The following is a 19,957-nucleotide window of genomic DNA, read 5'->3' on the forward strand; positions in this document are numbered from 1 at the left end:
AGTTTCCCATCCCCACACTTAAATTTCACATTGTCCTCAATGTGAGACGGGAAAAAGACCAAAATAAAGCAGAAATAAAATAAAATAAAATAAAGCAAAGTATAAAGAAAATGGAACAGACTCCCCTGGTAATAAGGCAGTGATCTTCGTAAGTCAAGTTCTGATAAAACGACCATATAGCATTTCATTTGCGGGCGCAGCTTTTGGGTACCCTCCTAAAACCAATATGCTCAGAACGCCCTCGTCCGAATGGAGATTAAGTACGAACAATAGCATCCAAACCTGCAAAACAAAACTCAAAGCACCCAAAGTAGACATCAAACAGACTCCAAAACTTAAAAATCGACTCAAAATACAAAAATAACAGAAAACAAATACAAACTCTACACTCGGGTATTCACCCGAGGTCCTATCCCTATCAATCAATCAACCAACCTTGGGATGAGGCGAAACACGTCCTCCTCAACCGAATCAACCGGCCCACCAATATAATGCTTCAACCTATGGCCGTTCACCTTCCACGAGCTCCCATCAACATCCTGAAGTTCAATCGCACCATGTGGGAACACCTCCTTGACCGTATACGGTCCTACCCATCTCGATCTAAGTTTACCTGGAAATAACTTCAGACGGGAATTATAAACCAACACTCGATCCCCACACTTAAACTCTTTCACCTTCTTCAACTTCCGATCGTGCAATGCCTTCGTACGCTCTTTATAACTCCACGATCTCGCGTACGCCTCATCTCTCAGCTCCTCAACCTCATGAATTTGGAGATACCGGTTTTTCGCAGCCTGGGTCAGGTCTAGATTAACGGATCTCAACGCCCAATATGCCCTATGCTCTAACTCAACCGGCAGATGACACGCTTTCCCGTAAACCATCCTAAAGGGTGTGGTCCCAATAGGCGTTTTAAAAGCTGTGCGGAAAGCCTAATGCGCATCATCTAACTTATCGGACCAGTCCTTGCGGTTCTTGCCGACAGTTTTCTCCAAAATACGCTTAACGCCTTGGTTTGCGTTCTCCACTTGCCCGCTCGTCTGTGGGTGATAGGCAGTGGACAACCGATGGGTGACCCCATACCGTGCCAACGTCTTCTCCATCTGGGCATTGCAAAAGTGTGTGCCCCTATCACTAATCAAGGCCTTGGGAGTACCAAACCGACTGAACAACCTCTTCAAGAATCCCATAACAACTCGGACGTCATTAGTGGGAAAGGCTTGAGCCTCAACCCACTTGGAAACGTAATCGATAGCCACGAGAATGTATCGGTTCCCTCGAGAAGAAGGGAACGGACCCATGAAATCAATGCCCCAAACATCGAAAACCTCACAAACCTGAATAGGGTTTTGGGGCATCTCATTACGGGATGAGATGTTACCAGTGCGCTGACATGCGTCACACTGTCTGACAAACTCGTGTGAGTCTTTGAAAATCGATGGCCAATAAAAGCCGGAATCTAGAACCTTCCTAGCGGTGGAAGACGGACCATGGTGGCCACCAGTTAAACCCTCATGACAATGTCTAAGAATCTCACGGCCCTCTTCCCTGCTCACACACCTCCTCAACACTCGATCGGCGCCTACACGAAACAAATACGGTGAATCCCATATGTAATGGCTGGCATCTGCGAAAAACTTCCTCCTCTGCTGATAACTCATGCCCTTGACCATCACTCCTTCGGCCAGATAATTCGCAATGTCGGAGAACCATGGCAGACCCTCCTCTTCAGCACTCACGTACAAGACTGGCTCGCTCTCAAATCTCACTCTCACCATCATCAACGAATCCTGGGGAAACCTATCCCCGATGGTGTCCTCTCTAATCTTCTCTCTCTTCGGATCCTCCAAGCGTGACAAGTGATCCGCAGCAACATTCTCCGCTTCCTTTTTATCTCTAATCTCAATATCGAACTCAGAAAGCAAGAGAATCCATCGTATCAAAAAAGGCTTGGCATCTTTCTTGGCAAACAGGTATCGCAATGCCGCATGATCAGTATAAACGATGGTTTTGGACAGCACAAGATAAGAACGGAATTTGTCGAACGCGAAGACCACTACTAGAAGCTCCTTCTCAGTAGTCGTGTAATTCTCCTGAGCATCGTTAAGGGTCTTACTCGTGTAGTAGATAGGATGGAAGTGCTTGTCCTTCCGCTGACCTAGAACAGCCCCGACTGCAAAATCACTAGCGTCACACATGAGCTCAAAGGGTAAGCTCCAGTCGGGTGCTACTAAGATAGGGGCATTAACCAACTGCCCCTTGAGAAACTCAAACACCTTCAGATAATCAGCATCGAAGTCAATTGTGATGTCCTTCTCTAGAAGGTGAGTCATGGGCCGGGTGATCTTAGAAAAATTATTGATGAACCTACGATAAAAACCCGCATGCCCGAGAAAACTACGAACGGATTTCACACTAGTCGGTGGAGGAAGTCTACTGATGGTGTCGATCTTAGCTCTATCTACCTCAATACCGTCTCGCGAAATCTTGTGCCCGAGCACAATGCCTTCAGTCACTATGAAGTGGCACTTCTCCCAATTCAGCATCAACTTCGTCCCTATGCACCGCTTCATCATTCTCTCAAGATAAGAAAGACATTGATCAAAGAGTCCCCATATACCGAAAAATCGTCCATGAAGACCTCTATGGAACTCTCAATCATGTCCTGGAATATCGCTACCATGCAACGCTGGAAAGTAGCTGGAGCATTACATAACCCGAAAGGCATACGTTTGTACGCGAAGGTACCGTATGGGTATATAAAGGTGGTCTTTTCCTAATCCTCATGCGCGACTGGGATCTGGAAATAACCTGAAAATCCATCAAGAAAACAGTAGAACTATCGTCCCGACAGACGCTCCAACATCTGATCGATGAACGGAAGAGGAAAGTGGTCTTTCCTAGTAGCGTCGTTAAGCCTCCTGTAGTCAATGCAAACCCGCCAACCTGTGACTGTCCTAGTCGGAATAAGCTCATTACGTTCGTTAGTGACAACTGTCATCCCTCCCTTCTTAGAGACGACCTGAACGGGACTCACCCATGAAGAATCAGAGATGGGATAAATCAGGCCAGCGTCGAGGAGTTTGATAACCTCCTTCTTGACCACGTCCGACATATTAGGGTTGAGCCTCCTCTGAGATTGGATTACAGGCTTGTACTCATCCTCCATCAGTATCCTGTGCGTGCAAAAGTTCGGGCTGATGCCCTGAATGTCCATGAGTTTCCACGCAATAGCCTGTTTGTGTGCCTTAAGCACATCAACCAACCTCGACTTCTCATCATCCGTCAACTGAGAAGAAATGATGACGGGCAAATCGGCCTCACCGTCCAAGAAAGCATACTCCAAATGAGGAGGTAGCTCTTTAAGCTCAAGGGACGGTGGTGCCTCAATCGATGGTCTCTCCTTCGGTCCCTCGGTGCTATCGGCAACCGTGAACACCTCGGGGTATTCAGGAGGTGAGCTAGCAAGAATGCTCAGGTCATGCTCCGGGGGAACATCGACCTTGTCCTCCTGATTGAGCAAATCTGCTCCAGAGATGTAGTCAAGACAGCGCTCGAACTGAGATATGAACGTGTCAAGAAAGTAAACGGAATCGTCTTGACTACTGGAGTTCCTCATCGATTTAACGACATCAAAGGTGACGTTCTCCTCCCCTGCACGAAGTGTTATTTTGCCGTCGAAGACGTCAATAAGCGCTTTAGCAGTACGCAGGAAGGGTCGTCCCAAAATGAGCGGAACCTGTTCGTCAGCCTCCATGTCAAGAATAACAAAATCCACAGGGAAAACGAATTTATCGACTTTAACGAGTACGTTTTCCACGATTCCTCGCGGATATTTGACCGAACGATCGGCCAAGGATAAACTCATGCGCGTTGGGACCGGCTCGCCTAGGTATAGCTTTTTATAGAGAGAATATAGCATCAGATTTATGCTAGCACCTAAATCGGCCAACGCGTAACTCTCAGTCGAGCTGCCAAACAAACACGGAATCGTGAAGAGTCCCGGGTATGCTAATTTCTTCGGCAGCTTGTTCTGGACTACCGCAGAGCATCCTTCATTTAGAGATACGGTCGAAAGCCCCTCCAGCTTCTTTTTGTTCGAAAGAAGATCTTTTAAGAATTTAGTATATTTGGGCATATGCTGGAGTGCTTCAACAAACAGAAGATTGATTTTAAGCTGTTTAAACATGTCCAAGAAATGTCTATATTCCTCCACATACTTCTGCCGCAGAAGACGAGCAGGATACGGAACTCGAGTAAGATCGACTTCGGGACTCTTCTTCTCTTCAATATTCTTCTCAGCAACCTTCTCCACAGGAGACTCACCGTTTGACGCGGTACTTGCTGATAGCAGACCGTCTCCCCATAACTCCCTCATTCGCTCTCGAGTGAACCGTACGCCTAGGGGGAATAGCGTCACCCATATCTAAAGTGGAATCTGAAACATGTACCTTGCTTTCGCGTAGAGCACGTGTAATCTCCCGAAGCTCCCTACGGCGCTCACGAAAATCTCTCTCGGGTTCGTCAGACACAGTGAACTCTGGTGGTCCTAGCGAATGGGTACGTCGCATACGCTGAAAAACAAATAAAATAGTGAGGACCCAAGCTTATCCCTACAGCACACAAAGCACAGATAGCAATTAAGAGCAATTAAGTAATAAAATAAAATCTAATTAATTAAGCTAAAACTAAAATCAAAGAAAAAGCAAATAGAATCTAATTCGCCAATTACCAAGTGTCCCCGGCAACGACGCCAAAAACTTGATGTGCCTAAAAGTGGTATATAAAAATAATGCAATAAATCAACCTAGTACAACGAGTAATAAAAACCTAGAATATCCTAAACCAAACCACTAGCAACAGGCAAGTGTACCTATCGGGTGTAGAATAGCTATGGGAAGTCCGGGAATATCGAACCCTAGAGACACTAATTAAATTAACGAACTAGATTATAAAAGCTAAATAAATGTATAATAAAGAAAAGGATTTGTTTATTTTATTTTAAAATTAATTATTACTTAGACTAATTAATTAAGCTAAAGTGAATTAATAAATTAAACTTAAAAGTCTAAGACTTAGAGGAAAACACTAATAAGAAAGGCGTTACCTAGACTTGAAATCCTATTTGTGAATCTTGGATGCTTATCGGCTATGGAAATTGTGATGGAACCGGGATCTAAAGATACAACACCTTAGACATCCTAGTGGATCCCTGATCATTCTCTGGGTGTCACCTAAAAGGAATACCTAAGGGACGTATGACGCAAACCGGTTGGTTGGATTACCTCTCAGTCTCTCCAACAATATTAAAGTACTCTAACGACTAGATCACCTCTCAGTCTCACTAATCACAATACATCCGGGAGTGTAAGGGACGTAAGGAGTAACCTAAAGATGCTCAAAAAGACTTATGATAGCAAAAATCAAAAGACAATAAGGGGAAAATCCACTCTCGTGTAATCTATGCCCAAACCGCCTAATGAATAAGACAACCCAACTATCTATTACCTCTCAGTCTCAAGATAGGTAGAACACTTAAAATCTCTAACCCTCAAACAATAGTTCCTATGGATTATGTCGACTATAAACCATAAACTAAGTACGAACACATAGTAGGTAACCTAATATGCGTCTACATATGAAAAACATTCACAAAGACACATATGGAACAATTGAATGTAATATTAAGCATGCATATTCATCTTAAAATCATCAATAAGTTTGTTACAATAATATTAGTCCAACACCAATAACCCCATATGGACAAGCAAACCAAAAGTCAACAAATATTCATTCAAAGCCTAGGCAACTAATAGTTTTAGCCAACAACCATGTTCAAGAAAATAAAATATTTAAATTCAACACCCAAATTCATAAGAAAAATAATAACTTAAAACAAAAGAACCGGGTTTAGATGAGTTGCTGCGACACCTACTTGCTCCTTCTACTTGCGGCTCCAATAAGAAATATACCAGTCTTCTAAATGGCGGCTCCTCCCTTTCCAGATCACCTCCTTCACAAAACTTTTTAGAGCCTCTCCTTGACTTCTGCTCGAAGAGAATATAATAATAGCAATATCAATGGCGGCGGCTCCCCCCTGAATGATATAATAATATTGTAGGGATTTTACTTGTGTCCCTCTCCACCGACTTTTTCCTTCATGGGCCCCAAAAATTAACAAAATACTTGCCCACATAACTTTATTATTATTATTATTATTATTATTGTTATGATACACGTTTGTTTCTTTCTTTTTGTTTTGTTTCTTTTTTTTTGTTTCTTTTTTTTATATTATTAATATTCTTATTATTAATATACTAATATTTTTAGTATTACTATTATTAAACAAAGTATGTTAAACTTTTTAATCATCGGTCTCGTAGTGAAATTATCGTATTTTAGCTCACTGTCTCTTGAAACCATTAAACTCACACATGAGCCACATAATAATAATATTTAATAAAAACTTGGCTCAAAAGTATCTAAAAATGTAGGAAATATTTATATATTTATGTATATATTTTAGACCTCATCAGAAATCTTGAAATCAACAAAAGGTGAATACGTCCAAACCTTTTTATGGTGTGAAATGTTTTATGACGTGAATACGTCTATGTACTTACTCTTAAAACTATGGACTGTTATCCATATGTAAAAGAGTTATGAAAATATTTACATGAGGGTTAGTTCAAATCCTCTAAAACGTTTTGATAGGTAGTACTAAACACTCAGACTAAAATACACATGTGTCTGGATCCTTACATATATGTACCGTAGTGGGCGCACTACAGACATACTGACCATGAGGCAAGTGACTGTCTTTAGGGCGAGTGAAGTCCGATTATGTGGATTGTGCCTATATTTAGTTCCGATGAGATGGGATTGAGACCCATTGAGTCGTTGAACGCTATTGCCTATATAGCTGACGTATTTTGAAACTGTTTTCAAGTAACCAGGAGTAAGGAATAGTGATGGATATGCCAGTAGAGATAGAAGATCACTAGGCATAGAAAGCAGCTAGTAGCTCAGCTAATTTTATAATGAAGCATATATATTAAACTTGTTTTTAAACAAGTAATTTTGTAAAACAATCAAGGGTATTTAATTTCCTATGCTATGAAAGTAAATATTTTTATATTAACATTTTCCGCTGCAAACTTTGATAAATTGACAAAAGTGGTACCAACTGTGAGTCATATGCCTAGGCCCGAAGGCGGGGTGTGACACATGTACGGGTCCGGTTCTGGAATTCAGCTTAAACGGGTAATGGGTCGGTTCCGGGTTGTACCAGGCGGACCAAGTCGGAACCGTGAAACCCGTCTCCGGCTTCTCTATGCTTTTCTCAAACACCTGTTTGTCAAAAATTAAAACATGCATTGGTGAGGCATATGCATCTTTTATATATTATGGTTCTTATAAGTCGCTAATATTTTAATTTTTTATGGTTCAAACTTCGTTTCTTTATTGTTTATATTTTTTATCTTTCTTTGATTTCGACCTACTAGTTAAAATACTTTTATCATCTGCTTCATGAAAGTTCCTCTTTGTTTACTTGTAAAGTTAGTGTATCTGTATCTAAAAACCCTAAAAGTATAACTAAAGAATAAAGCTAAACGGCAAAGCGACGGCGGAGGTGGTCCAACCCGTGAAAACCGCCAACCCGTCCCGTAGAACCCATTTCAAAACCCGGACCGACCCATTTGTAGATGGTCTGGTTCCGGGTTTCAAAATTCCATGTAAACGGTTCCGATTTCGGTCCGGGTTCCATGTAAATGGTCCGGGTCGTACCCGTTGCACCTTGGTTTAAAAAAGCGCGCTTAAGGCGAGGTGAGGAGAGAAGCGACCCAAGGCGAACACATCAACGCTTTTGCCTACCCAAGGCGAAGCCTGTTAAAAAAGCGAACGCTTTTTGCGCTTTTGTGCGAGACGAAAAAGCGAGGAGGCGAAGGCTTTATACACAAAAAGCGACCAGTTAACCCATTTTCAACTTAACCTTTATAATTATTCATTTCTAGACTTTTCACATTTGACAATAAACTTTTGAAAGTTGAAACACTTTTGAGTAGTGTTCTTTTGGAAACACTTATGAGTAATTTGGTACTCGATAACTTGTTTTTAAGTTACTTTGATATTTTGGGCGAGTAATGTGGTACTCGAAAAATTTTACTACACTACGTTTGGAATTTTGGGATTTATATATGTTTATGTTTCAGACGTTTAACATATATTATAATGTTGTTTGTCTATAATATGTGGCTTATAAATAATTACATATTTTTTAAAATACGGTCGCCTCGTGTTCAAAAAGCGTTCGCTTTTGCGCTTTTCGCTTATCGCCTCGGCTGAGGACCCCTTCACTTTTGTTCGCCTCACGCTTTTTTAATCCAAGCGTTGCACACCCCTAGTGGCAGTCTGCCGGCGGTTTTAGACAACAATTATGGTGATGGAGGTTGATGGCGCTTGGTTAATGATGACGTAGGTTTGGTGGCTTGGTTGATGACCTTTGTTCGATCTCTCGTACTAATTGATTTGTCGATGACCTTTGTTATTGTTATTATAATTATTAAAGGGCATCATGGTAATTTCACTTTATTATTAAAGGGCATGATAACTTCACTAAGTCAACACATGATCAACTTACGAAGGCTGCAAAAAAGTCCGCTTGAAAAGCATGAGGGAAAAGATCAATCAATTTAAGAATTAGGACTGTAAAGTGCTCCCGCCCATAAAGCATAGGAGTGCGAATCATAATTTTCTCTATGAATAATGAATATTGTCTCTAAAATAAGATTTTTTTTCGTGGATCATTGGCTCAAAATACAGCTTCATTCCTAGAATTCCATGACACCCACCATGTCGTTAAGAAAATGCCTTCCATGAAACCCCAACTTTGAACCATCTAACCATTTTAAAAGAGCGGTAGGGTGTCATGTAAAATGGATCTTTAGGCACTTGAAAACTGATATCCAAGTAGAATGAGAAATACCATAACAAGCAAATATATGATCAACTATCTCTTTCTCCAGCGAGCGAGCAAAAAGGACACATAATATACGGGATATCAAAACCTCTTGCATATATTATATCTTGTCGGGAGGCGATTCAAAAGCAAACGCCAAATGAAAATATTAACTTTTTTTGGCACCCGTTTACACCCTCTTGTTTTATAATGATTAGATGGAAGCATAACTTTGTTAATGTATTTCCTAACCTCTTTCACTTTAAAACCATCTTGAAAATCAAAATCCCATCACCATTCATTCACTCAACTAACAACTAAATATCTTCTAATAAAGAACAAAGTGAATAAAATTATGCCTCTTCCCTACCACCTCTCAGACATCTCCTCCAATTCCATACTCAATTCATGTCTGAATATCGACCGACAATAAAAAAAATCCTTTTCAACTTATAGAGCCACAAGGCGAGAGAAATAGGATGCAATAGTAGAATCCCCTAACCAGGTGTCCTAGCAAAAGGTTGTAGCGTTACCGTTACCCACTTTTGTTTTAACTGCCGAGAGATGAATAATGCTTTATTATTAAGTTTGTTTACACACTTCATAATTCGGTTCCACATACTATTTCCTTTCCTCACTTTATCACGATAAAAGACACCGTGATTCCCTTTGTGTATATAATCAATTACTACGGCCCAAAGCGTATTAGGAGAATTGAAATATCTCCATTTCCATTTGAGAAGAAGCACCAAATTGAGAGATTATAAACTTCCAATACCCAATCCTCCGCTAGATTTATCTGCTAATGTTAGCACCTAACTAATCCATGCAATTTTTCTATCTCCATTTGATCCACCAAAAAAAAAAAAAGTTTAGAACGTAAACTTTCTAACTTCTTTCGAATCGTTGCCGGCATAAGAAATAATGACAAATAATAGTTGCCAATCGCACCAAGGACTAACATAATGAGAGCAAATTATTATTTTTCTTAGTGTAAATTACTGTTTTCTTCTTTATCCATAGGGTAACATAGAGATCGTGTTATTTAAATTCAATACGTATAAAAAAAAAAATCCATGAAGCTCATACATTGTCAGCCTTTCGTTCTTTCCATTGTTTAACGAATGTGTCACATGCTTAGAGAGTTAGAGGTGTACATTTTGTTATTTTTTTATAAACCGGTTGTATACCGATTCCTTTGATTAACATGGGTCAAAACCGGTTTAAATCGAAGCTGCTTCATGGCATAAATCAATTATGGACGAAAATATTCAAACCATATACAAATCAGTTTGGTTCGGGTTGAAACTAACCGACGACAGGTTGCAACCGAGTTGGGAAAACTTCTGGACCTTTTATTTTTAACACTTTTAACAACGCTAAATGAATGGTATTGCTGGTCGAATGGGAAAAAAGCCTAAGTGCCTAACCACAATTAAAAGAGCATTTTATCATGACTTAGAAGTAGAGGTGCATAAATCGGGTTTTTTCAATACCCGGGTTCGGGTATGACCAGGTATTGGAAAAACGGGTATTGGCAATACCCGGGTCGGGTCGGGTCCGGGTCTGGGTATTCTCTCTAAAAACCATACGCTATGCATCGGGTTCGGGTTGGGTATCAAACCGGGTATTCTAAAACCGGGTTTTTGAATACCCTATTTTCGGGTATTGAAAAAACCCTATTTTTGGGTTTTTTTGGCTTTTCTCGGGTTTTTTTCGGGTATAAATTGGATTTTTTAAGGGGTTACAATTTTTAAGGGTATTTTCGGGTATTTTTCAGGTATTTTTCGTGTAATTTCGGATATAAATCTGGTATTTGAAAAACCCGCTTTCGGGTATTGGAAAAACCTGGTTCCGGGTATGGAACCGGTTCCGGTTTTCGGGTATTACCGGGTATAAATCGGGTCCGGTTTCGGGTACGGGTTTTGGCACCGAAATGCATACCCTATCCGTACCCTACGGGTAGGGTCGGGTACGGGTTCGGGTATTAAAAACCCGGGTATAAAAGAAACCGGTTCCGGGTATTTTTTTCGGGTCCGGTTCGGGTTCCGGGTTAGGGTTTTTTGCGCCTCTAACTTGAAGTTCACATGCATTGAGCCCAATTGTCATGATAAGAAGCCCAACTCATATAAAAACCGGGCCTACACTGAAATACACTTAAATCCATACTATAAAACTAATCGGTCCATAAGTTTTCTCGTTGCGCCTCCATTTGCATATCCATCTAGGGTTTTGCTCTTTATCCACCGGCGCAGCAAGTAACACCGTCACCATGGGTCGTATGCACAGCAAAGGGTAATAATATTATAATCCTCTTTCTCATGTTATTATTAGATTCATTCAAATTACTAATTGATAGTTGTTTGATTGAAAACAGAAAGGGTATTTCTGCATCAGCCAAGCCCTACAAGAGGACTCCACCCAGCTGGTTGAAGATCTCTGCTCAGGATGTATGCTTTTTTACATTTTTATTATTTATATGTTTACTACTCATTTTGATTTAATTACCCTAGAAGTAGATATTTTACAACATTTGAATGCTATGTTATTCATTGCCTCTACAATTAAATTTAAATTTTTTGATTATTTAAATTTTGCATCTTATGTAAATGTATTTTTAGTTTTTTGGTCTCAATAAAATAAAATAGTGTTGGATGCTCACTGGTGTTGTTGCACCTTTATACTGTGAAACTGCTAATAGTGAACGATATATGTATTTTAAGTAAAGAGTAAGGTTTTACTTTTATGTTTAGTTTTACTCATTTTTTTATTGATAATAATTCTAGGACTTCTTGACAAAGTAATGCCATTTTTCATTTTTTAATTTAATTATCACTGTTTTGTTAAAATTATCAGGTTCAAGACAGCATCTGCAAGTTTGCAAAGAAGGGTCTCACACCATCTCAAATCGGTGTCATTCTTCGTGACTCTCATGGTATTGCTCAGGTCAACAGTGTAACCGGAAGCAAGATTCTCAGAATTCTCAAGGCACATGGTATGTGACATTATACTATCATTCTAGTGCATTAACGGTTATATTATTATTATTATTTAGTTGGCTAATTTGTGTTTATTAATAGGGCTTGCTCCTGAAATCCCTGAGGATTTGTACCACCTGATCAAGAAGGCAGTTGCTATCAGAAAGCATCTCGAGAGGAACAGGAAAGACAAAGATTCCAAGTTCAGATTGATTCTTGTTGAGAGCAGGATTCACCGACTTGCCCGTTACTACAAGAAAACCAAGAAACTTCCACCCGTCTGGAAATAGTATGTTATTTATCTTTTTCTTTTTATATTTTTGTTCACTTTCATTAAAGCGCTTGTGTTCCCATAAACTGACTAGATATTGTTGCAAGTTCAACCCAACTGAAGCTTAGGTTGCACAATTTGTCACTTTACTAACTTTTTAATATTTATTATATATTATAGATTTTAAAATATGTTCAAATTGTTAAACCGTCAAAACTTTCTGGTTCATCTACTTGGTTTAACTTTATAGAGTTTCTGTAATTGTTTACTAACACCTTTTGTAGATGTTTAAAGGTTTTTGTTTTGTTGTACTCTGTTTACTAATTACAGTTTTTATTTGCAGTGAATCAACCACAGCTAGCACCCTTGTGGCTTAGAGAATTGTTGAATTTGTGGAATCTAGTCTTGAAGTCCAGGTTATCTTGTTAAGAGTCGTTTGTGGTTTCTATTGAAAAAGATTTTGTGTTGTTTTGAAGAACTTGTTAAAGATGTAGTACCTTTTCACATTAACAGTTGGGTTTTGTGAGCAAAATTGTTGGAAGTTGGTTTATTTTGGTAGTTACTTCGTTTACTTATGTTTTATAGCGTTAGCAGTTTATCATAAGATAAGTTAAATCATGACTTTTTAATAAGTGAAGTATGCAAATTATTTGTTTTGGATATATGTTTCAGTCCATGGTAATTAAAAAATTTTAAGTGCCAAAAACTAGGTTTTTTTTTGTTAAAATGTTTTATTTGTCTTCAGTTACATTTTTTTGATTTGCAAGCTGTTTTAAGTGAAGGCTCACCTGGTTTGGGTTATTTTGTACCTGGCAACCCCTACCTCGTTTTGAATATCCTTTCAGAAATCAGTTCCTAACCGGTTTTTGTTCCTGTCCGGAATAACCAGTTCCACCAGGTTTTAGATTTAAATGGCCTGCAGCTGAAAAAGTAGCCGTTAAAACCGGTTCTAACGGTAATATAGTTGTTTTAGGACTGTTGGAACCGGTTTTTAAGGTCCTAAAACTATATAACATGGTTTTGGATCAATTGTTCAAAAACGCTAAAAAAAACCTCTTGGTTTACACTCGCTTTACATTCCTGACTTACCCGAACCTCCAATTTTTTTCACTTCCACCACCACCGCAACTTCTTGTTATGGTATGCAAAAACAAGGGCAAAAAGAAGGTGGCTTTTACATCCGTTTTTATTACCCGGCTCGTGTTGAAGATGACCATGAAGTTGTACGGGTCATCCCGCATAACCGAAACAAAGACGTATGACGGAATTGGGATTTGGTTGAGTTGATTAATGGAGACGTTAAGGCTCGTTGCAAATTTTGTGGCACTTTTTTAAAGCATGATTCAAACTCAACTTTTAAAAAAGCACACCGAAAAGAAATTTTACAAGGCGTTGAAAGAAATTCTCACATCGGACCAAGTTGAATTGGGTCGAGATGGTATAATATTTCGTTACAACATGAAAGCGGTTTATGATAGAATGACGAAGTTCATGATTCAAGAAGGTTTGCTGTTAACCACTTTGACAACCCTCGTTTGATGGCCATGATTCGAGAGACTTTTCAACCTCGCTACATCCATGTAAATCGTACCACCCTTATACGTCATTCTCTAAAATTGTGCGAATGTGTAAAAAAAGATTTAATTGAGTTTTTGTTGGAACTATACAAACGGGTGTGAATTTAACAAGTGATGCTTGGTCGGCACCACATGGGTTACCGGAATCCTACCTTTGTGTCACCGCTTATTGGGTCGATCTGGTTTCTTGGCAAATAATGAAGCGCATCATCGCGTTTGAAAGCTTTCCGTATCTACATACTGCCGAAAAATTGTTTGAAATTCTAGATGGGATAATAACGACTTTTAACTTGTGGAAAAAAAATATTTTCAATGTCATTTGATAACGCAACAAACAATACAAAGACGGTTGAAAATTTTACATAAAATACATACCACCTTGCTATGGAAAGTTTTTCCATGCTCAATGTGTTGTCCATATTATCAATTTGGTTGTTCAAGACGGTCTCGCTAATGAAACCATGGACGCCAGTTTGAAATGCTTTAGATATATGTTACAAGATGTTTTCAAATGTGGGAAAAGAAAACATCTTGAATACAAAAATTATTGCAAATCGATGGAAAGAAAGTATTAGGGGTCGAATCGGGACGATTCAACCCGTTGGAACTCAACCTGTCATATGCTCTTGTGTGCTTTTGCCCAACAAGAAACATTACAAACATTTCATGAAACTCTTGTGGATCGGTGCAAAGCCGATATGTTTCCCGACGGTACTTGGGTAAATTGTCGTGGGTTTATTATCCTACTAGTTGTTGGATGTTGCTAGAGTTATATAGCATTTTCTTGAATTTTAAAGAGTTTGAAAATAAGAATGATATTTTCAATAGTATTGTTGAACCAATGAAGGAGAAGTTCAAAAAAGTATTTTAAAGACATACTACCGATGTTTACTTGTGCCGCCGCTTTAAACCCTTATTTGAATATTGCGGGGGTTAAGGCATTGATCGAGGGAATATTTGATAACATGGGTGTGCATGAGATCGACCCGATGTTGTCGACGGAAGCGAAGGATTCTTTCAACAAATCCCTTCAAGAAATATATGATTATTATTTCCAAGTTTATGGTCCAAGCTCAAAGTCAGTTTTTGTGAGGCAAACAACAAGTAGGCCATGTAAGGACAAACTTATAAATATGATGAATGTTGTTCGTGAGTCGACGATTAAACGGCAAAGGGGAAACACACCAACAAATGAACTTGGTTGATACATTGGAGCAAACTATGTTGAAAGTGCATCGGTCGAAGAAATTCGAAACCTTGATGTTTTGGCTTGGTGGAAAGGAAAGCAAAACGAATTTCCTATTCTTTCCGCCATGGCTCGTGACTTGCGAAGCATCCAAACTTCAAAGGTAGCTTCAAAATCGGTTTTTTCTCTTAGTGGAAGGATATTATCAATGCGAAGAACAAAACTCACTCCGTAGTCGTTAGAGATGTGCACTTGCCTAAAGGATCATTTGGGGGTGGATTGTATATAAAACAAGGCGAACTTTGAAGATGCAATAACACTTGAACGTCTAATCACGATGAAGAGGTGGAAGAAGGGCTATCCTTTGGGCTATCGGGTGAAGAAGACGAAGGTGAAGACAACTAAGAAGAAGAGTTTGAAGAAGTTTAATTTGTATTTGTTCTAGTCATGTAATATGTAACACGAATCACTCGATCAACTTTCATGTAACCGTTTTTATTAGTCTTACTTTAATTATAAGTCATGTTTAATAGTTTAATGTAATCGTTTTAAATATTATTGGTCATGTTTTTTTATAATCGGGTTTAATATAACAACTTGTCTTAAACTAAATCTTAAAGTCATAAATCATATATATATATATATATATATATATATATTACATATATATAAAACAACCACTTCGTTCCATCAGAGTTACGAACATTCTATTTTAAAACGAGAAACTACAAACATTATTAAACATAAAAACTAAACTAACAAACACCATTCGTCGTTTTCATACCGCTCTCTACGCCCATTAAGCTCTGTTATTGGCGACGGGGGTTGGAGTTGCAGAGTCGGACACCTCTCCTGCTTCCACTTTTTTGGAGTCCAAATGTTTTTTTCCTGACAATACTTATTGGTATGCTTTCGGAGAGGAGTTGGACCCTGTTTTCAGAAACTTGGCACGGTACTTCCACCGCGCCATCTCCTGTGTGTCGGTCATAACACACAAGTCATAATGTACCCAAACCTCGGGGGAATCTTGGGTATCGATGACTATAACAACATCATCATTTGTTGCCATTGCTTGCCGGTTTAATCTTAATTACGATTTTAAGTGGGTTTTAGAGTTAGACAAGTGGTTTATCAAGTACTAAACCTAGCTATTTATAGTATGTGTGTGTGTTATATGTTTAAAAACCAGTTCCAACGGTCCAAAAACGGCTATATATCCGTTGGAACCGATTCCCAACGGTCATATTTAGTTTAAAAAATGGAAAACCCGTGGAACCGGTTTTTGGTATAAACTGTACCTGGTTCCTACCCTACCCGGTTCCACTGGGTTCTGATTATTTCCCACCAGGTCGGGTCTGGTTCCTACCCAGTTCCTGACGAGAATTAGCTCCAGTTTGTACCTGGTTCCAAAAAAACCGGTTCCTACTCGGTTCCGGATTTAAAAAATACTCGATTTGTGCATGTCTAATGTTGATTTTGCAAAATCAATTCAGAATAAAGTTAAGACGCTCCTAAATTGATACCAAAACCAACAACACCCAACAAGTTTATGCAAGCCTTTATCCAGTTGCTTTGCTGCCTTGTTGGTTTGTATAACGAGTTTGAAACAAGAACCTCTTCGTTGACAAACCTACATTGATATTTAAGTTTGGGGAGGCGTGTGAGCGCATATGTTTTTCTCCAACATATACACCGCATGTGTTATGCGGCATGTATGTTATACGGCTCATAACATGTACGCCGCGTATGTGTGTGTATATATATGGGCTACTTGTTTTCATTGTATTGTAAGAATTGATTCTAAGATAATAAAATTTCTCTCTCATTTATTTCTATTTTCTTTTTGTGTCATCGTTTTTATACGATTACAAGGAGATAGAAGCAAAATTGTTTTTTTTTGTTTTATTGTCTTTTTCTTACCGAACATGCAGTCTCAGAGTGCCCTAAGGAACCTTTTCACAAACACCAGCTCTTCTGAGTTCTGATGAAAAAAAAATCAAAACTATAGTCTAAAGTAGGAATCCATTTCCAGATCTTCGATCTTCGGTTCTACTTATTGCTATTGGCTTTGCAGAGATTGGAACACACTTCCTTACCATATCCGACCACACTTCATGCGATATGACACATTACGTATTAACAAATTATTAAAGCATTCAAGTGCAACAAAAATGTAAAAATTTGAAGGCAATTAATCACAGTTGCAAAAGTCACTAAGTGCTCTCTAGTCGGTCGACATGAATGTTGGGATATTGCCGGTTAAGGTTGTTAGTAGGGTGAATACGTGGCATAATGTGTTGATCGTTCACGCGTTTAGAAAATAGTCATGACTATGTAAACTCGGGTAAACGTGTTGGTTGATAAAATGATTAAGTTTATAAAGAAAGATCACAAATTAGGGGTCTGGATTCGCTATGGGGCTCATTTCCGTTTATTCAGTTTGGTTTGGAGAAAAGCGCGCACAATCCATCCAAATTGTCCGGATTTCTCACAAAAAGTTCGTTTTTACTTAATTAACTCGAAATATGCTTTATGATCACTCTTGATGATCTGATATTCTAATAGGTTCGTTAAATTGCAAACCCGTCGGTTTTTTATCATAATTGAATTTGTTTAATGTTCAAATTAGCACAATTAATGATCCGTTTATCATTAAATTATGAAAATTTAGACACTTATCAATTAAAATATGTATATTTTAATAAAAATATTTTTGGAATTATTTACTAATTTATTAATTTATAAAAATTCATTTTATATGCTATATTTAGCCTGAAAATCATCCGTTTATAACAAACGATTTCCGAAAAACAAAATTCCTGAGTGATCCAAATACTTCCCAAAACACCCTGAAAAATTTCTAGAACCTAAAACTTTTGCCAAATTTCATTTTCGAGCAAAAAAACGACTATAAGAATTCGAATAAACGCGAATCCATAAAACATAGCTAGGATTTTCTAAATGACCCCAAATTTCATATGTGATCACATTATACAAAATATGAGTTCCCCAAAAAATTTCAGAATTTTCCAAGCATAATTTTTCCCAAATAAACGTCCTTAATCGGTAATAAATTCGCCAAATATTCTCGGATGGTCGAAAAAGTACCAAATTTGGACAGGTACTCAATCATATGGTCCCTGATGTCCCTGAAAAATATTACAATCTATAAAAAATTACATCACAATCTAACCCTAAACAACCCATAAACAAGCAATTTGGTATTACCTTTGCGGTTTTTGTTCTCTTAATCAAATTTCTAGGTTCTTGTGCTTCTAATTAAGGTAGGTACATGTTCTATATCACAAACCAAGCATGTATCATCAACATAACAGCCTTGAAACTTAGGGTTTCGATTAGGGCTTTAAACCAAACTTTTGAAATGTAAAATGTCGTTTAAACTCTCTAATCCATGTTTATGGCCAAAAAAGAGTATGATTCTGATTCCTAACCATGTGTGTAATCAAACCATGTTTTTGAAAATTTTTTAGAGTTTTTGCATGGTTAGAAGTTACTTTTGGTTATCAAATTATGTTTATATGTAATCAAACATGGATAAACATGGTTCAAATGATCAAAATATGCAATTTACCTTAGGGTTTTTGGTCAAAAACTTGAAGAACAAGCTGGTCCAGGTTTTAGGCTGAGATACTTTGGCCAAGGATGGTTTTAGAAGGCTTAAGAAGCTAAAATATCCAAAAAGCGGGGGGGGGGGTGGGGGGGGGGCTAGCTTGCGATTGCCGCCAAGGGGGTCCCCTTTGGGTCCCTCTTTTGGCCATTCTTTCCTCGGTTTTCATTCCATGCATAAAATATTGAGCTAAATTTATTTCGGGTTCGGTTTTTAGCGCGAAAAATATATCGGGTACGACAAACAGCGCAAAAACGAGTGTTTTTTGGCCAATTTCTCGTGAATTTAGAAAGACATACCATTTGTTTGTAAAAATTGAACATATTTTCAGATCGCTTAAAATATCCCCAATAAATGTTTTTTAGGTCTTTTTCAGCTTAACGGATGATACAATGCTTGTTTCGGAACTGTCTCTCGCGTTTAACGTTATAGCGAGTAGTTAAATTAGCATGCTTTTGTTTAACTGGTTTGCTATTGTACTAAAGTCATAATATCAATATGTTGGCTTATAATAAACATATATCACTTATAGATGCCCCCCTGGGATATCCGGGTCATAACCAGACCCGTTTGGTTATTTGTTTGCTCGTTACGCAATAAGCGGTTAATCGCTTATTCGATAAACAATTACCAAGGTATACTCGATTTTATCACGAATGTCACACTAACGCTGCTGCTGTAACCATCAATGTATGGTGTGGCAAAGTCATCCATGTGATCTTGATCGTTTGGATCCGCCATTTCTTAAACTTCTATCTCGGGGTCGCTTTCTCCTCCACAACTTCGTTTTCAAAGACATCGGCGATTTCGTGTGCTCTCCTCCTCAAACCTTCTCAAAGATGTAGCTCGGGTTCATAAATGGGGGAAACAAGCTCAGGATCAAGCGTGGTGGATATGCATCACCCGAAAGAAACGCGGAACATAAAACGAACAAGGCACAGGAACTTGCTAAAAATAAAAATAAAAATAAAACAAGAATAAAAATGAAACAAACTAAAATAACATAGAGCAAAATTATTAACAAGGTAAATCAAATACTTGTATCGTTTTCAAAAAATCACTGTGTCCCCGGCAACGACGCTAAAAACTTGACATGTTTGAATATATATATATATATATATATATATATATATATATATATATATATATATGGGGTAAGGATTCTAAGAGAACCATTGGCAAATTGAGAACTTTGAGAACCATTTTGACCACTAAAAAAACCCTCTAAAAATATTAAAAAAATTATAAAACAAACAAAACCAAAAATTTTAAAAAAGTAAAAAAACCAAAATTCTTATATTTCATTCCGGTTTCATTAATTTTTTTTTCTTTTTAATTCGTATTATACCTATACA

At 38.2% G+C, this 19,957-nt stretch overlaps 4 protein-coding genes across 4 annotated transcripts; 1 reads left to right on the top strand and 3 right to left on the bottom strand.

Annotated features, from left to right (window-relative positions):
- Window positions 1–422: 422 nt before the first annotated feature.
- LOC143609781 (uncharacterized) lies at window positions 423–887 on the bottom strand. The gene has a single exon (XM_077084440.1). It carries the CDS (start codon window positions 885–887, stop codon window positions 423–425), a length of 465 nt encoding a protein of 154 aa, XP_076940555.1.
- A 48-nt stretch (window positions 888–935) lies between these two features.
- LOC143609793 (uncharacterized) lies at window positions 936–2,336 on the bottom strand. Its single transcript, XM_077084449.1, has 2 exons — window positions 1,470–2,336; window positions 936–1,106 (listed from the first exon to the last, which is right to left on the bottom strand). The coding sequence occupies exons 1-2, from the start codon at window positions 2,334–2,336 to the stop codon at window positions 936–938; spliced, it is 1,038 nt and encodes a 345-aa protein (XP_076940564.1).
- A 175-nt stretch (window positions 2,337–2,511) lies between these two features.
- LOC143609804 (uncharacterized) lies at window positions 2,512–4,381 on the bottom strand. The gene is made up of 2 exons (XM_077084455.1): window positions 3,152–4,381; window positions 2,512–2,580 (listed from the first exon to the last, which is right to left on the bottom strand). The coding sequence occupies exons 1-2, from the start codon at window positions 4,379–4,381 to the stop codon at window positions 2,512–2,514; spliced, it is 1,299 nt and encodes a 432-aa protein (XP_076940570.1).
- Window positions 4,382–11,213: 6,832 nt separating this feature from the next.
- LOC143610020 (small ribosomal subunit protein uS15-like) lies at window positions 11,214–12,766 on the top strand. Its single transcript, XM_077084619.1, has 5 exons — window positions 11,214–11,257; window positions 11,340–11,412; window positions 11,819–11,957; window positions 12,043–12,229; window positions 12,555–12,766. Exons 1-5 carry the CDS (start codon window positions 11,235–11,237, stop codon window positions 12,586–12,588), a joined length of 456 nt encoding a protein of 151 aa, XP_076940734.1. The 5' UTR covers window positions 11,214–11,234; the 3' UTR covers window positions 12,589–12,766.
- The last annotated feature ends 7,191 nt before the right edge of the window (window positions 12,767–19,957 follow it).

The sequence above is a fragment of the Bidens hawaiensis genome, unplaced genomic scaffold (assembly GCF_021521415.1).
Source record: "Bidens hawaiensis isolate Kalapana, Puna unplaced genomic scaffold, B.hawaiensis_p1.1 tig00002186_1, whole genome shotgun sequence".
In the NCBI taxonomy this organism is placed as follows: Eukaryota; Viridiplantae; Streptophyta; class Magnoliopsida; order Asterales; family Asteraceae; genus Bidens; species Bidens hawaiensis.

What these genes read in the sequence shown, in the direction of transcription:
- LOC143610020 (XM_077084619.1), top strand. Translation starts at nt 11,235, where the DNA reads ATGGGTCGTATGCACAGCAAAGG. An exon ending in GGTCGTATGCACAGCAAAGG is followed by an intron (nt 11,258 to 11,339) that starts GTAATAATATTA and finishes GATTGAAAACAG; the next exon opens with AAAGGGTATTTCTGCATCAG. An exon ending in CAGAATTCTCAAGGCACATG is followed by an intron (nt 11,958 to 12,042) that starts GTATGTGACATT and finishes GTTTATTAATAG; the next exon opens with GGCTTGCTCCTGAAATCCCT.
- LOC143609804 (XM_077084455.1), bottom strand. Translation starts at nt 4,381, where the DNA reads ATGAGGGAGTTATGGGGAGACGGTCTGCTATCAGCAAGTACCGCGTCA. An exon ending in TGGAGGATGAGTACAAGCCT is followed by an intron (nt 2,581 to 3,151) that starts GTAATCCAATCT and finishes TTATCTTGAGAG; the next exon opens with AATGATGAAGCGGTGCATAG.
- LOC143609793 (XM_077084449.1), bottom strand. Translation starts at nt 2,336, where the DNA reads ATGACTCACCTTCTAGAGAAGGACATCACAATTGACTTCGATGCTGAT. An exon ending in CGTCTTCCACCGCTAGGAAG is followed by an intron (nt 1,107 to 1,469) that starts GTTCTAGATTCC and finishes TGCAATGCCCAG; the next exon opens with ATGGAGAAGACGTTGGCACG.
- LOC143609781 (XM_077084440.1), bottom strand. Translation starts at nt 887, where the DNA reads ATGGTTTACGGGAAAGCGTGTCATCTGCCGGTTGAGTTAGAGCATAGG.